The 18033-nt window shown below is 41.6% G+C and overlaps 1 protein-coding gene across 1 annotated transcript in view; it reads left to right on the top strand.

Annotated features, from left to right (window-relative positions):
- Window positions 1–18033, top strand: part of ADGRE1 (adhesion G protein-coupled receptor E1) — a 675746-nt gene that overhangs the window by 574041 nt on the left and 83672 nt on the right. The window contains exon 18 of the mRNA XM_069219187.1: window positions 13436–13635. Within this exon, the coding sequence (XP_069075288.1) occupies window positions 13436–13635 (200 nt within the window). The remainder of the gene's footprint in view (window positions 1–13435; window positions 13636–18033) is intronic.

Here is an 18033-nt window from a genome sequence, read left to right as displayed (position 1 = left end):
GACGAAGCAACAGACTCACTTGGGGAAGACCAAGGAGAAACCTCAGACAGCGACGAAGCAGCTGAAGGTGACAAAGAACCTGAAGCAGCTGAGGGTAGCAAAGAGCCTGAAGCAGCTGAAGGTGACAAAGAACCTGAAGCAGCTGAAAGTGATACATAGCCTGACGAAAGTAACGGTGACGAAGGGCTCGAAAAAGGTGAAAAAGCAGGAGAGCCTGATCAGAGGAGGGCTTTCCCAGAAGCAGACGATACAGAAAAAGAAAAAGAGAACGTGATTGATTCCCCAGAAGGAGGGGACAAGGCTGAACAGAACGAAACAGTTCAAGCTTTCACAGAAAAGGTCGCAGGTCCATCAAATGGACACGGTGCAAAGAGGAGACTAAGTATATCACCAATAAAACTAAGAACTAGAGAAAGTTTGAACGACGGAGAAAGGCCAAAAGTGAAAGAGAAAAGAAAGGAAGTGTCTGTCGTGGTACCATCCTCAAGTGAAGGAAAAGACTTGGCCAAAGAGGAAAGTACCAGTGAGGCAGAATCAAAAAGAGAAGCAAAATTGAAAAGGAAAAGGATACCGAACAGGAGATATTCCGGTCCAGAATGGGCATATGCAGTCAATGACGATTGGACTGACGAATTTGTATCTCTAAGCCTCGAGAACGAAGAAGAAGAGATACCAATAGAAAAGAAAAGTTTTATGGACTCTGTTGATTGAAAGGGTGATAAATGACATTGCTTGCTACAATCTAACGTGATACAAACAACAAGCTGAGACATTGCTAAACCGGATGAGACACTTGCTGAACTGATAAAAGACTGAGTTATTGCCGAATTGAGACAAATGCTGCTAACCGATAAGTGACTGGCCTCTTGAAGAAAACTGTGTGAACATTGAGCTCGTTCAGCTTCGTAACTGAATTACTAAATAGTTTCTTTATAGGTGCTTCTAGCTCTCTGATTCTATACAGATCATGACGCAAAACAGCAGAAAGAAATATTGTAAATATGTGTGTATAGGCTTGATAATTGCATGCGTACTAATAATAATGGCAATAGTGCTTGCAATGCATGGAAAGGGTGAGAATGAGAAAATTGATGCTTCTACTTTTGCTCCTGTTACTGTCACTGAACTAACCGCATTGAAAAGACTAGAATTAGATGAGAGACACTTGCATGATAAGAAGGAGCTTTCATATAATGTTTTCTATCGCTTGCTAACAGAATATGTTGAGACTATGGATGCGAAAGATTGTTATGTATGTACACAGATACCGACATCAGTAAAGGAAGGGGTGACTTATCACCACATGCCTCTTACATACGGGATTACATGTAGTATAGTAATGTCTAGATTTTATGGTCAAACTAACATACAGTATTTTTACTCAAATTATGATGTTACCTTTGCATATGTTCCTATAATAGCGCAGCTAAGCCAGATTGCTAAAGATTGGGATGCTAAAATAATGAGGGAATTTTTCGAGCCAATGCTACCTTTTGAAACGGCTCACGCTCATAGGGAAAACATTACCTGCTCGCTCTCTGCAGTAGAAATAAGCTTTTTAGATCGCACAGATGATAGAAGGGCACAAATGAATGCGAAATTAGAAAAAGAGCTACATAAGAGGACTTCAGTAGATAATTATGATTTTGCCGCAATAAAGACACAAGGGAGAATAGCTTTAGATGCTTGGCATGTAGGGAAATTTTGTATATATCGAGGTGAATCTTATTATGACAACATTTTCATAGGAGCGAGTGAGTGTAAACATACGTTTATCTTTAAGGCCAAATGGACATTCATGATGAACGGACTTGACCCTGTCATTCCAGGTGTATATTACATTTGTGGGTATAATGCCTATTATCGTCTTCCGAAAGGATGGTGGGGGAGATGTTATTTGGGTATAGTGTTCCCAAAGGTTTATCAGCTGGATGACCTATCGATGATTCAAAAGACATCTGGATCCCATCGTATCCAGAAAAGAGAGACCGCAGCTGCTGTGGTAGGAGATATATTTGGAGCCATGATTCCTTTGTTGGGAGTTGTGCTGAATTCCATCAAAATAAGAAAGTTGTCTACTATAGTGGATAACATGTTGACAAAGTTTTCAGGTGCTATAATCCTGATAGATGCTGAGCTTGCAGCGGAAAGAGCTATGACTCTTCAAAATAGGCTTGCCTTAGACATTCTTTTAGCAAAGGATGGCGGCGTTTGCAAAATGCTTGGTCCGCGCCACTGTTGCACGTATATTCCCGACAACAGTGTGAAAATTAAAACTCTGCTTGCTAATCTAACAAAAGAGAGTGCAGATTTGAAGGAATTGAAAGAACCAGGAGTGTGGGAGAAGGTTGGAAAAGGACTTGCTTCAGTGGGAAATTGGATTGGGGGAATTTGGAATGGAATATTACTAAAAATAATACAGGGAATATTAATTGTACTGATTTGCATATTTGGAATTTGGGGAATAATAATGATTATGGAAAGAATTAAAAGAAGGAAGGAAGAGAAAATGATGAAAAGAATGGCAGAAGAATACAAAGCGAAAACTAGGGGAATTAAAAGGAAAAGAGAACTGACAGAATTTTAATGGAATAAAATTTGTGGGAATAGTTTGTGTGATGACAAGTAGTCATCAGAGGAGGGATTGATGAAGCTGAAATGAAGGTTTTACATTTATTAGCGCATAAACGTAGTGTAGCAATAATCATGTGTGACTTTAACCGAACTAATAAAGATTGTACAGGGACAAAATGTGCCCTCAGAGTAGTTTGCCGACATTATAAGCGTGCTTTATATAACGTGATGTATTAGAATTGCACTAATCCGACATAATCGTAAACGTATACTACGATTTGCTTGTTTGAAATGTTTTAGCTTAGCATAACTTTAGTGCAGGCTTTGGCCTAGTACTTTTCCACTGAGATCGTTCACGTGCTTATCTTAAGGTTTCGGGCCAGCTTGGCATTTTTCTCTTTGCTCCAAGGTCAATCTGCAGGTGCGGACAATGGAAGCTCTGAAAGTGAGTTAATTGGTATAAAATGTTGCAACTTGCGTACCCGTCTCCAAGGATAATGTATGCTTAAGTAAAGGCTTGAGAACTGTCGTTTTTGATTGGACAATTTGAAGCTAACCTATGAACCCTCCAATGGAAGACCCTACTGGATTTGAACTGTTGTCTATTTAAACCAGGTGCACGAGAAGAAAATAGCCATTACCCGGACATTACAGCCATTACCAGCCATTACAGCCATTATTGGACATCCCGCCATTTTTGCAGGACTTTGCAGCTATTATGGCCCACCTTGCTGCGACGCCATTTTGAAAGAGAGTTTGATGCTTTCTCTAATCGAGAGAAAGAGACTTTAAATGATTCTTGCCCTAGAGACTTTAACTTTGAAATGCCCTTTGCATGAAGTAGTAGTTTTATTTTGCCGCCGTGAGGCAATTGCCCCGTCCACCCCTGCCCCTTTGCCCCGTCCCATGCTGATCGAAACGGTACCCATGCTGATCGAGAAACGGTACCTGTGAGACGAAGACTTCCTTGAATGCTGATTGTAATTGGTAAATATGAAAGGAAATTGTACAATTGCATTGTGTTTCTTTTAGGTAACCAACTGCTGATTTTTGATAAGAGCCCTAGTTAGGAGTTTTCTAAATTAATGTTGCTAAATTGTTTTTGCATGAGGTCCCACGTGCCGATGCTAATTTGAGGTTAGATGAGGATTCCTTTTGTTTCACGATGCAATTTGAGACCTTGTTATGCTGACTAAATGTATGCAATTAGCTCATTACAGATTATACTATTAGTGATTTGCATTGCTATCATCGAATGTCTTGTTATTCAAATGCTGCATAGATTGCACCTGTTTCGCCGTTATGGACAGCTATTAATGTTCATTTATGTTTATCATTTGGTGTTGAGACATATCTATATTGTGCTAGCTTTGTTAATATAGGGAAATAAATTCACTAACTTTGAATAAACTGGTGTGGTTATTCCTGACTGAAAGGTCAGGGTTCGCCGAAATGTATTCTGGACTAATTGTCAAGTGTTATGTTGATCAGGGTATTGCTTATGTTCGTTATTGATTATTGATTTGATTAAATTGACCGATATAGAGTAAGGAGAGTCCCACTTAGCCAAAAAATTCATCGGCCTAAAGAGCGTCCAAATACAGGTAAATTATTAGTACGGAACGCTCTATCAACAGCTAGGCTTTCCTTGCAGCCCTGAAGGAAAATAGTATATCAGTCAGCCTGCCCTTAATGGGGCTGACGGGCTTATGTGCCAACACTGATGGCCATCGGACTATTTGTGTAAAGTACACCCTCAGTGTAACATGATAGTCTGCCCAACTCTGACTAGAGCGGGTGGTCTGTCATTTTGGCAGACAGGGCATTTTGTTGTGGTGGAGCATCCTGTTCACTATACTCTAAACGAGGCTGTAAAATGTTTATCCATTCTTTAGGCCTGGCTTATAGCAGCTTAATATTTTACTAGCCTCATGTAATCACAGAAGTTTGTAAATAAAAAATACCTACATTCGTACATTCGTATGTATTTAATATGGTTTGGGCCAGCCGCATTCATCCATTGGCAATGGTCTGTTTAACAGTCATTCACAATTTTCTTCCACCCACTACAACATACAGCATTGGACGATGTGTAAGCGCACTTCAACCATTGGCACTTTTGCATCGTGAGTGACAGCATTTTGCCTGCTCACGTGTGCACATATGTCTGAAAAATTGCACTTCAGCACCAGTATGACATACCAGTACTTTACTTTGACAATGCTTTTTTCTTTCTAATCTTTATCTTTTTAAGCCATTCTTTCTGTTTAAGATGCTTATTAATATATATTCAGTCAAACTCACTGGTACCTTTCCTTTGCACCAATAAAATCATAGTTTGCTATGATGCGCATTAAAACAACAAAGGGTTTCCAGACATGTCCTAAATACGCAAGCCTGTATAGCAGCACCCATACTATTGAAATTATATGCAATGAATGTTTTTTTTAATTTAGAATTTAAAATATTTTATCGCACACATGGCCACCACATTGAAGTGAAATGTCTTCCATTTTGTTTATGTTCGTCTTTTTGTCTTATATGCTTGCAATAAAACATATTACAGGAACCATGGTCTCAGCATGCTTAGATCAGCTTTGCCAGTGCTTGCTTGGCTGTGAAATGACTTCTGTTAAATCCTCTTTAAACTTCATTTGTTTAAGTCTTAATCTCTCTTTTGTGAGTTGAAAGTTTTAATAGCTCCATTACAATCTATTTAGAACACAGATATGTTTGTTATTCAGTCTCCCTTATTCATCAGACACACCATCTTCAGAGTTGAACTGGAAACCCAAGGCAGCCCTGGCAATTTTGTCAGACCAGTCCCAGGATTGGTGGGGAGCGGGTGCAAGTGTAAAGCACTGCTGCTTTTGTTCCTGGGGGCTGAGCTTGCAGCACTGCTGCAAAACCGGCCCCTACTTCTGCAAAGCTGACCACCGTCCTTCCAGCCTCCCAGGGAAATGCCCAATGCCCGCTACAGCCAGCCGGCTCATGGGCATCTTATTTACAACACTAGAGCTGGCTGTCTATGATCTTTTATTCCCAATTTATTTATTTTTTTGTGTTTAAGTGTATTCATTCTCTTGGATAATCTCTGTCTGTGCTCTCATCCAGCATTTCTGTGAAAAGAAGACACTTGCCCTAGATCTCTTTGCTTTGCCCATATTTGTTGGTTATTCAGCTCTGTTCCCCTTCTGCGTTTTCTCGTTTTCATTCCTTTACACTTATGGCACCTTTACTCTATGATGATATCCAGATTGAGGGCAGCACTGCAATACCAATGGCAGCATGATTATTTTTGCAGAGATTAGTGAGTAGTCTTAAACCGCGAGGGACCTTTTTGGTTCCACTGTTGGATGTGGCTATTTACTGGAACAATCTGAGAAGTTACACTCAGCTGTGAGTGCCACAGTTTTTTCTGCATGTAACTAGGGTTTCCTGCTTTCAGTGTTTATTTATTGTGAATTCCAGTGGGCTTTGCTCAGCATTTTTCTGACTTTTAAAAATCAGTGGACATCAGTGTTTATACATTTTGGTCCCCCAAACATTTGCTTCAAATGTGTTTTTCCTAGTGGTTACAAAATGCAATGCACAGAACTTCTCCAAAAGATTCTGTTTCATGTAATTTTCTCATTATCATGAAATACTCGGGATGGCCATCATATTGCAGGTATTTTCACTGCCTTTAGGCCATAGATATCCAAAACTGTATCACAAATAGCAATATTAGGTCAAAATTGAGTAGCTGTGTGCCATGACCACCATTATGTGGGAGATAGAATCAATCTGAATGATCTCAAGTATGGCAATAATATATAAAGGGCAGGACCCTATTATGGTAGGAATAGATAGCTAGAATCATGTCACTAAAAAACTCTCTATGTGTCATGGAAAGACCCATAGTTTGAACCCCCACCCAAACCCAGATCTGTGTCACTCACAATACTCTCTCTAGCCAGTCTCTCTCTCTAAGGACAGTCACTCTCTTCCTGTTTCTCTCACATTCTGTGGTCTGTCACTCACCAGCCAATTTCTCTCTCTCGCTCACTCTCTCTCTCTCTCTCTCTGTCTTTCTCTACACCGATCCTTACCAAAATAATTTCAATTTAGTGTGACATATCAGCAATTCATCTGGGAACCTTTTCCACCTTCCACAGAAATAGACTAACATTAATCTTGTTCAGCACTTAGCTTTTTTTCCACTCTTGCACAACATGTTCTTCACTAGAGCAAACAAATATCATAATGAATGCCCACTAGGTATGGCTACATTGTAGCAACAGTCTTTAGTTCGGTGAACCTTGCAAAAAGCTGCAGTCAACACTAGCTGAACAAGAGCAGAATAAGCAAAAGCTCAAGGCGATTACACCAAAACCAACAAGAAAGCATAAAGAAACTTAAGAGCAGACACACAAATATTCACCAATGGTCTTGCCACAGAAGCCCAGGAAGCAGCAGGCCATGAAAACTTGAAAGAACTCTACAATTTAATGAGGAAACTCTCTAGAAGGTACAGCAAGCTGAACAGACCTGTTAAAGACAAAGCTGGGAAGGCACTCATAGGTAATTGAGGCCATCAACAAAGATGGGTGGAGTACTTTAAAGAACTGCTGAACCAGCCTATGCTGCAGTCTCCACCAGACATGCAGCCAGCTGACAAGGACTTGCCAGTTGATTGCAGCAGGCCAACCAAGGAAGAAATACAGCAAGCCATCAAAGAACTGAGGAGTGGGAAGGCAGCAGGACCTGACAGCATTCCTGTGGAGGCGCAGAAGTAGACATTGAAACATCAGTAGACATGCTCTACCCCATGTTTGCAAGGATCTGAGAAGAGGAAAAGATGCCATTAGACTGAGTAGCAGGATATCTCATCAAGATCCCCAAGAAAGATGACCTAAGTAAGTGCGCAGACTAGAAGGATAACTCTACCATCAACCGCAGGCAAAGTGTTCAACTGAGTCATCCTAAACAGAACGAAGGAACAAGTTGGCGCTCAATTGTGAGACCAGTAAGCTGTCTTCCGCACACGTAAATCCTGCACAGACCAGATTGCAACACTGTGCATCCTCATTGAGCATCCGATGGAATGGAACTCCATTTTATGTCAATTACATTGATTATAAGAAGACATTCAACAGCATGGACAGAGAACCCCTTTTGAGACTCTTCCGCCACTGGGTTGTGCCAGATAACCTTGTAACAAACATCAGAACTCTCACAAGGGTATGGCCTGCACAATAGTCCATGGAGGACAACTCACGGAAGCCATCCAAGTGGGGACTGGAGTCTGCAAGGGTTGTTTGCCCTCGCCTTTTCTCTTTCTGATAGGCATAGACTGGAGCATTTAGACATCCACAGCAGGGAGAAGTAATGTGATCTAGTGGACACCTTGGACACAGCTAGATGACTTGGTCTTTGCAGACAACCTGGCCCTACTCTCCCATCAGCAGATGCAAGAGAAGATCAACAATGTGGCATCCACATCGGCATAACATGTCCTCAACATTTACAGGGGAAAACACAAGATCCTGAAGGATAACATGGCCAGCACAGTTGCAGTCACTCTTACAGGGTATGCACTGGAATAGGTTGAGGCCTTCACTTACCTTGGCAGTGTCGTAGACAAGCAAAGCAGCACAGGCGCCACTGTCAAGGCAAGAATTGGCAAAGCAAGGGCAGCCTTCATTTAACTAAATAAGACCTGGAGCTCCAAGGACCTAATGTTGCAGCCAAGATCAGGCTTTTTACCACCAACGTAAAATTTGTCCTTCTGCATGGAGCAGAAACTTGAAGGACAACGGTGACCATCACCAACAAAGTCCAGACCTTCATCAACTGCTGTCTATGGAAAATACTCCAAACATGCTGGCCAAACACCATCAGCAACAATGACCTATGGCAGCAGACTTCTCAACTCTCTGCTTATGAAGAAATTATGAAAAGGCTCTGGGGCACGATAGATCATACCCTCTGTAAGCCTGCATCAAACACCATTAGGCAAGCCCTGACCAGGAAGCTCAAAGGAAAAGGAAAAGAGGAAGGCCAAGACACACCTAGCGTTGAGTCCTCATGACTGACTGCAAGGAAATGAGTTACTCCTGGAGTCAGATTGAAATAAAAGTCAAGGAAAGAGATGGCTGGAGAGTCTTTGCTGATGGCCTTTATTCTGGGATGGGTAGTAGGCGTGGGAAAGTAAGGCAGTAGGGCAGTGCAACTCTAAAGTGAAGATTTATCATATGTATCCCAAATCCCACTGCATTGATTGGTTTTGTTCCCTACTGCTAATTTTATCTATCCAACAAAGCAAGGAATCCTCAGGTTTCTGTTTGTAAGAAAGGAACCCACACACATTTCCAAAGCTCCTTGTGAACTAGTGCTGAATGAGCAGTGACCTGAAATTAGTGTAAAAACAGATCAAAAATTGCAACCAATTTAGGGCAGTTTGTCAATGTATGTAGAAACATGGCACTTTGAGAAAACAACTGCTTGGCTAAGCATTTTGCTGCCTCAGATCATGCCACGTTAGGATGTGTCCAGTCTTGTGGTGCTTAAACTTAAAATAACTTGGATTATATCACTGCTCCTCTTGCCTTAATAATCTATTATTGCATAAACTGATCTTAATGAAACTAAAAATGCTAGTAGGATGGTCCATTTGGCTAAACATTTGTAGATGATACGTGCATTTCGAATCATTTACAACTTACAAGTTAAATGTCCGTCAAATAGCTTTCCTAATTGCAAGCTTGGTAACTTGAACAGTGATACATAGTTTGTAATTTACAGCGATTAGAAAGTATCCAATGAACTATATGCAAATTATTTATTGAGTTTTATTGATGGATAGTTTTACTTTTGTACAAATAGTATATACCTGAAGAAAAAAACTGTTAGAGTCAGTTTTTAAATATACCTCTGCAGAATGTGATTCTTGTTGTTTGAGTCCTAATAACAATCTAGGGAGAGCAATACTATGTAGGCAACCTTGCTTGCCTTTGCCTGGCAGCATATCTTAATAACAGATTGTGAGGTGGTACTGGCTGATTGGAACTGCTTAGCTGCTCCTTGAAACACCCTGAAGCGCCTATTTCCTACAAATTGTGTGATGGAAGACTCTTTGTAAATGAACGCTAAGCATCAAAGACAAGCATTATTTTTGTTAACTGTGGTGCCTGAACAGAGATACAGCTGCTTATCCCAACAGATTTTAATCCTGTGCCGAATGAACTTTTAAATATCCCACTGGTTCAGGACTGCTTCACTGCAGGAATTCACATAGCGAATGTATGTCGGAACCACGCATACTGGAATCACACATGCCTGAACAACGCGGTCGGAACAACAACCGTGTTGTTACCACTGATGCCTTTACCACAAATGCCTTAACAATGATTTTTCGTTGTAAAGGCATTCCTGGTAAAGGCATGCGTAGAATGGCATGCATGGTTCCAGCATGTGACCCCCTTGCTCCCCAACCCTGCCCCTAAAATTACCATGACCCCCCCACCCCTGCCCCTAAAACCACCCCAACCGCTCACCTCTGACCCTAAAACTACCGCAACCCCCACACCTAAACCCTAAAACCACCCCAACCCGCCCCTAAAATTACCACGACTCCCCACCCCGCTCCTAAAACCACCCCAAACCCCCACCCCACACCTAAACTACCCCAACCCCCCACCCCGCCCCTAAAACCTAAAATTACCCCAACCCCCACCCCACCCCTAAAACCTAAAACCACCCCAACCACCCACCCCGTCCCCAAAATTACCGCAACCTCCCTACCCCCGCACCCTAAAACCTAAAACCACCCCAACCCCCCACCCCGCCCCTAAAACCTAAACTACCCCAACCCCCTCACCCCACCCCTAAAACTACTGTGACCCCCCATCCCTGCCCCTAAAACCTAAAACTACCCCAACCCGTGCCCCTAAAACCTAAAACCACCCCAACCCCCACCCCTAAAATTCCTGGGACCCCCATACCCCGCCTCTAAAACCACCCCAACCCCACACCCTGCCCCTAAAACCTAAACTACCCCAACCTCTTACCCCCACCCCTAAAGCCATCGTGACCCCCCACTCTGCCCCTAAAACCTAAAACGACAACAACCCCCACCCCACCCCTTAAACCTAAACTATCCCAACCCCCACCCCTAAAACTACTGTGACCCCCACCCCGCCCCTAAAACCCCAAATTACCCCAATCCCCCACCCCGCCCCTAAAATTACCACAACCCCCCCACCCCACCCCTAAAACCCAAAATTACCCCAGCCCCCCACCCCGGCCCCTAAAATTACTGCAACCCCAATTCCTGCCCCTAAAACCACCCCAACCCACCCCAAAAATCAAACTACCCTGACCCCCCACCCCTGCCCTTATGAACTAAAACTACCACCCCCACCCCTAAAACTACCCCCCAACACTGCCCCAGCCCCAGTTACCTGACCGCGTCCTCTCCGATCCGGAGTCTGTCTTCCTCTGCCTTAACCACGCATGTTGTTGTTCCAGACATGCGTGGTTAAGGCAAAGGAAAACAAGGTCATTGTTCACAAAAGTGTTGTTCCGCTTTCGTGGATAATGACCCTCGTTGTTAAGGAGTCGTGGTTTAGGCTGCTTCCCTCACATAGCTCCTGATTGTAATGTAGGATGGTAAAAACGAATTTCCATTATGTAGACTGTATTTACCAACGTGTCGTCTCAGTTATACACTCCTCCCTGCAATTTCCATCTAGCAAGATTATTGCCAGGAAGACTTCAGCAGAAGTTGGGTAAAATTAAGGCTATGCAAAGGTTTCCAATCTGCAGGTGGGAGTCTTTAAAGGAAATTATTTTTTTCCCATCCTGGCCTCCTTCACTTACTGACATTACGTTGCTCCCCTCTGGCTTTAGATGGTAACAGTAGTAATTTGAAATGTTGAGGGGTGCACTGCTGACTGGCCTGTGAGCCCAGTCACGGGTTAGCACTTACAGCGGGTCAACAAACCTTCCAGCTACTGCAGCTACGATCTGCTCCATAGTAACAGCAACTGCTCTCCCCAGGCATCCACAAGACACTCAAAGCGCCCGAGGGATTCAGGCATCACCCCCCAGCACACATCTTCACATTAGCTTAGTAGGCGAATCAGTGCCATTTCTAAAGCAAAGAGCTGTTTTCGAAGCATACATCTAGGCCATTTTTCGACACAACACTGAAATTATTGATCTATTAGAAATTTGAGATCATCTAGTGGCGAAACATTGGTGGCTTTCAGTTCCAACTGAGAATTTTCTTTTGATCCAGTGAGTTTTTAACTGTGATAATTGGTTGAAACTGAAACCTGGATACCCTACCTGTAACACAAGACTGCCACTGATCAGTTACCAAGTCTCCTGGGTAGTGGAGCACGACTGCTGCCAACACAGCATTGACTCTGATGAATCAACACTTCTGTGGGCAATTCATAATTTTCGAGAACAAAACTTAAAATATGAGCTATGTATCACACATGGTAAATAACACATCCTTGACCAAAAACTCATACTCAGGACCACGGATCAAAAATCATAAAACAACACAAGAACGTGGCACACCGTCAACACAGATTATGTGTGTCTATGCTGCATGCTCTAAAAAGAGAAGCACAAACTGACCAGGAAAAGAAGAAAAGCTAAGCTAGCAAGACTACAAAAGATGAAGGATGCAAGTGAAACAAGCAAGATGGAAATATGAAGCCACAAAGGATTAAAAAGTTGATTATCAGAAAAGATGCGAGTACAAACAGAAGTAAATTGAGAGACTGACTAGGAAGCACAGGCTTTGCCAGGCAAAATATTATAGCAATAAATGTTGATTAACAAAATACAGACGTTTTGTTAAGTTGACCTTAAATATGTTGAGTCTGATGCAAATAAGAATGCTTCATGATCTTGCCAAGAGTGTGACGCATTACATAAAAGATAAAAATGACCACCCACAAATCACAGGAAATGCTATGAAAATACCAATACTGTAGAGTTTAGAATACCCACTCTAGGTCCTGCAGGTCCAGAGGTGCTGCAGATCATAAGAATTCTGTTTTCAACTGATGGTCTTGACTATCAATAGATCTTGCAAGTCATGACACGAGGGATGCTTAGTTTGAAGATAATTTTGCAACTGTGTGGTGATGCAAATATAATCTCCTGCCAAGGAGTGGATCTAGTTTCTAGATTGTGCAGTAATTATTGCACACCACTATGTTTATATATGTATGTATGTATTAATGTATGTAAGTATGTATGTACATACATTCAGTAATAGGAGATGAAGCTGGTTTGGGAACGTTAATGCAATGTGTTGTTGTGTTGTTTAAAGAGATGAGTTCTAAACTCTTTCCTAAATTGTTGCAGCATTGGGGCATTTACGTCAGTTGGGATTCTATAGAAATTCCAATCAGTCATCTCTGATGGCAGCATACTCACTCAAACAATCAAAATATTTGTCATATAAAAGCATTTTAACGTGTGAACTATTGTTCCCCTTCCTTTGTTTGAGTTTACTCATCTGTGAGTACTGCACATTACTTGTTTGGAACGATTCCTTTATTGACAAACATATTCTATATTGCTTTTAACCATCCCATATATGCATTTTCACAGAAACACATTCATTTGTAGATGTTCCTTTTGTTACTGGGTTGTCTGTTTATGAAAAAAATGTCTGATGATTATATATTGTGCATAACAAGGACACTACTGGTCAATCTCTACTTTGGGATGTGATATTTGCATGAGTTAGTGGTATTAGTGATTTTGACATTTAGCCACTCCCGGCTTTTTTTTACATGGTTCTCTTCTGTTTGATATGTTTTTTATTTTTCGTCTCATTCTCATGTTTCAGTCTCCCCTGGTGTGGTGTTTATATCATTCACGGACATGAATCTTATCTTGAATGGGAGTTTTTTCAAAGGCAACAACACAGACTCCCTAGAAACTCTTCGTGATATCCAAGTAAACTCTCGAGTAGTCAGCAGCCAGATAACCAGTGACAAAAGGACCAACTTCTCAGATCCTGTCATCTTCACACTGGAACATTTAAAGGTTGGTGGTATTGCCCATATCAAGAGTTGGAATATGATTATGTGGTTGGGACGTTTTCAGAGGTAGGACACATATATAGGTAGGTAGGCAGAGGAGGCACTGGGCGTTCATAGTAGTGGTGGCTAAAGCAGAGGTTCAAAGGAGACGCCTGGTTACTCCACACCCCTTTAAATCACAAATGTTGTTAAGTAATCATTAAATGATCACCACCAGCCGTGAAAATCCCTAACTGCCTCTGAATGACTAAACAAATGCTAAACAGAACGAGAACATAAGTATTCAATGTCTCACAGAGAATTCCAAAATGTTCATCTCTCTCTTTTCAAAGCTCTGTTGCTTGCATTTAAATATTTAATTTAAGGAATCCAATAAAGAGTGGTATCTGCATTTTCTCCTCCCTTTTGACCACCGTGAAACCTACTAAGGAAGGCCCAGTGCAAACTGCCTGATCGTAATCTCCCTTTTCCCCGTGATCTAAAACTGATCCCAATGAAATATACACCTCCTAATTACTAAGTTGATTTTAAAAGCTGTTGTGCCTGCCCTCCCCCTCATTAAAACGTACAATGAATACCAACATTAGGGGTTCATAACCTTGTAAAGAAGATCCTTGTACTAGAACTGAATTATGACCCTCACCCAATGCTAAACATTGGGCCAGATGCACATAAAAGTAAGAAAAACAGGGGCAGAGAGCTCCACCTCCGTCTGAAGGTATTTTTCTTTCTCTTACTTTTCTCTATTCGCACGTATTGCCACAAGTACACCTGGAAAGCCGCTCCAGGTGTATTTTTCCAGGCGTCTTCCTGCGTAGGTCATGTGAACTTCCACACAAACACCTATGCACGCTGATCGGAATACTCTATAGCAGTGAACTCTGCACATAATGAATAGGATCCCCTGTACAAAGAAAACCTTTTCCCTACCTCCTGCAAATCTAGGAGTGATTAGTTTCTACTCTTTGCACCTTGGAAGGGAATTTACACCACCCCTGTGCTAATGTAAATCTAAGACCCATTCCAGAGTGCAAAAAGGGTGTGGATCAGAGTTTGAAAATGCCCACTTTGAATGGTCTCTCAAGGTCAAGGCGCTAGGTTTTAGAAACTCTGGGTTTCAGCAAGCTCAGTAAAAAGAGAAATAGTTAAGGCAAATATTAGCTATGTGGCTACAAATCTCATAGCTAGTAACTGGTTTTCGAATAGTATTGACCCAAAGTCCAAAATAGTTTGTTACATCAACTTAAAAAAGTAGACCTCTCGAAACAAAAAAACAAAGGTCTCCCATCATCCATCCCACTACTTAATATTTGATGTTTTGGGAGTAAGTTAGGGCAAGAAATAACACAGTTGATATGAAAATTAAATTTCGTAAAAAGAAAATATAACGTGTCTTGGACAATGATATCTTGATAAAGCGTAGTATGAGACTGAGCAGAAAAAAACATTGATTCCCTCCATCCTCTCTAGTTAAAATAAGAGAAAGAAGTAAGTTTTTTCGATTTTAGATGTTTTTTGGAAGGCAAAAAAATCACTGCACAACCCTTTTAATTCTAGAAGCCCATTCCTATGCTCTAGACAGAGATATTTCCACAGAAAGATTCCTACTTCTAACATTCATGGCTCCAAGAAAAGTCTGAGAATATTGTCCTCATCTAAATACAATATCATTGTAACTATGGCGTTTGAACCAAAGATATATATCTCTAATAATAATGAGAGTCTACAAATGCAGATGTGTTTCCACGTGTTTTGGTTTCTTCACTGTCATGAATTAATACTTGACGTTTGACTAAAACATTTGTAGAATTCTGAAATAAAATGTGGAATACTTGAGTTGCACTGTGTAATTGTGGAAGACTGGTATTGTGGGACACACAATCACAGGCAAGTTATAGCTCTCATAAAGAAACAACAGTGATGGTCTCTGATATTCAATGCTCAAGATGCTAAGGGACTCATTTACAAGCCCCTAGAGCCACCGGAGGGTCACTTTTAGCGACGCTCCAGTGGCCCTGTGCCCTTTTCCATATTTACAACGCTGCATTAAACTACTTTTTGTGGATTAATGCCGCCTTGTAAGTACGGCCCATTTACATGCATCACTCTCTGTGATAGGGTCTTGCAATGGGTGTTGCTGTGGGCGTTCCACTGCAACACCCATTGCATTTTCCAGATTTATGAGATATCGTGAAGCTGAGGCAGTGCTAAAAACTAACGTCAACCCAGCACACTTAGAAAGAGCAAAACGCTATTAATGATTGCTTATGTGCAGGAAGGGGCACCTTCCTGCACATAAACAATCATTACCTGCAACTCAGGCACCCTTGCACTATGGTGCAAAGGTGCCTGCGTTGGCGCTAGGCAGGGATATTAGTGCTGGTGCAGTGGAGAACACAGGGATGTGCCATATTCTTGTAAATATGGCGCATCCCTGCGTTCTGGAAATGATCCAGCTCAGCGCAGCAAAATTGCTGGCGGTACCAAGCTGCACCATTTCCTAGTAAATAAGGCCCCAAGTACCAACAGAAAGTGAGCCTTTCCTAAAACTTCTTGGCCCTCTAGGAGGTGAGCAAGCAGTCATTTTAAGGGAAGTGTGTTGCGAAAACCTTGGTACTATGCAGCACATTATCAAACTTGCAAAACATGAATCTCCACCCAACATTGTGCATTGCATGACACCTCTAATAATCATATTACATATACCTACAGTACAAACAGTAACCATAAAATCTAGCACACGCAAAAGACAATACATAAATGTAACAAAGTAATAAAACTTTTAACTGGTAATCTCATAGTGAGAGAGATGATCTAAAGTAGAAGTTGGAAATGAATTAAAGCATACGATATCAGCACTACACAGTAATGCACCTAGGCCCACCGCTGGCCGCACACTTTATGTAATATTTGTGACGCTCTAAGTTTACCGAACCACTGTCAGGGTAATAAACATCTATAATCAATAGATAACATTGAACATCAGGTAATCTAATAACAATATTGAAGGTATCTGCAAAGAACAAGAGCAGTGACTTGGAGTTTGTGTGTGCATCTTATCTTATCTTATGAGGGGTATTACGACTTTCTGGTTGTTTGCAACAGTCATCAGGTTTTAGGTTATTTCTTTAGGAAGCCTCCGTCATACTCATGGGGAGGATCAGAGCCTGCTTCAAGGTGCTGAGTCAGTTTATGATTTCTGTGGTCTGGCTGGGGGTTTCGCACAGGCCAGGTAGTAGTAGCAGGTCTGCAAACCTGAAGGTGTCAGGGAGACCGGTTCCTTGGGGCTTGCGCCTGTTCCCAATATGTCCACCTCTTGGCTGCTCCAAACTCTACTAGCTATTATAGCACGGAGTTAAAGAATGGCCAAGTCGGGGATGGGGTTTTAGGTTGGGAACAGCGGGGAAGGAGGCCTGTGGAAGCAAAAGTTAAGAACACAATAGCAAGATTATTCACATTGACTTTCATAAACTTTGTTCCTAATATTTATATACTGATAACATGAATGATCAAGAGCTTTCTTATTCAAGACCTTATTTACTCTGGATACCTGGAAAATAAAGAAGGACTATGCAAACTTTCATATGAGCGTTTTTAAAATAACATCTTATGCTCTGAACACTGAATAGCACTCTGTTGGATCTGGGTTTCAAGAATACTATGAACATTGAATAACACTGTTGAATCTGGGATTCAAGAATACTGTGAACATTTAATAAAACTCTGTTGAATCTGGGTTTCAAGAATACTATGAACATTGGATAACACTCTATTGAATCTGGGTTTCAAGAATACTCTGAACATGGAATAACACTCTGTTCGATCTGTACTGCAAGAGTTAAATGCCATGAAATGATCGCGCACTCTGCCGATCTTTACTGCAAGAGTTAAATGTCAAGACTGAATCGCGCACACTGCTGTCGATTCGTACATCAAGGTTCAAATGTCATGAAATGATCGCGCACTCTGCTGAACTGTACTGCAATAGTTAAATGCCAAGAATGAATCGCGCACATAGTTGCCGATCCGTACATCAAGGTTCAAATGCCATGAAATGATTGCGCACTCTGCCGATCTGTACTGCTATAGTTAAATGCCAAGAATGAATTGCGCACACTGTTGCCGATTCGTACATGAAGGTTCAAATGCCATGAAATGATGGCGCACTCTGCCGATCTGTACTGCTATAGTTAAATGCCAAGAATGAATCGCGCACACTGTTGCCGATTCGTACATCAAGGTTCAAATTCCATGAAATGATCGCGCACTCTGACGATCTGTACTGCTATAGTTAAATGCCAAGAATGAATTGCGCACACTGTTGCCGATTCGTACATCAAGGTTCAAATGCCATGAAATGATAGCGCACTCTGCCGATCTGAGCTGCAAGGGTTAATTGCCA

Source organism: Pleurodeles waltl, chromosome 2_2 (assembly GCF_031143425.1).
Source record: "Pleurodeles waltl isolate 20211129_DDA chromosome 2_2, aPleWal1.hap1.20221129, whole genome shotgun sequence".
Taxonomy (NCBI): Eukaryota; Metazoa; Chordata; class Amphibia; order Caudata; family Salamandridae; genus Pleurodeles; species Pleurodeles waltl.
The sequence above is the reverse complement of the archived record's forward strand: the minus strand, read 5'-3'. Positions and strand labels throughout refer to the sequence as shown.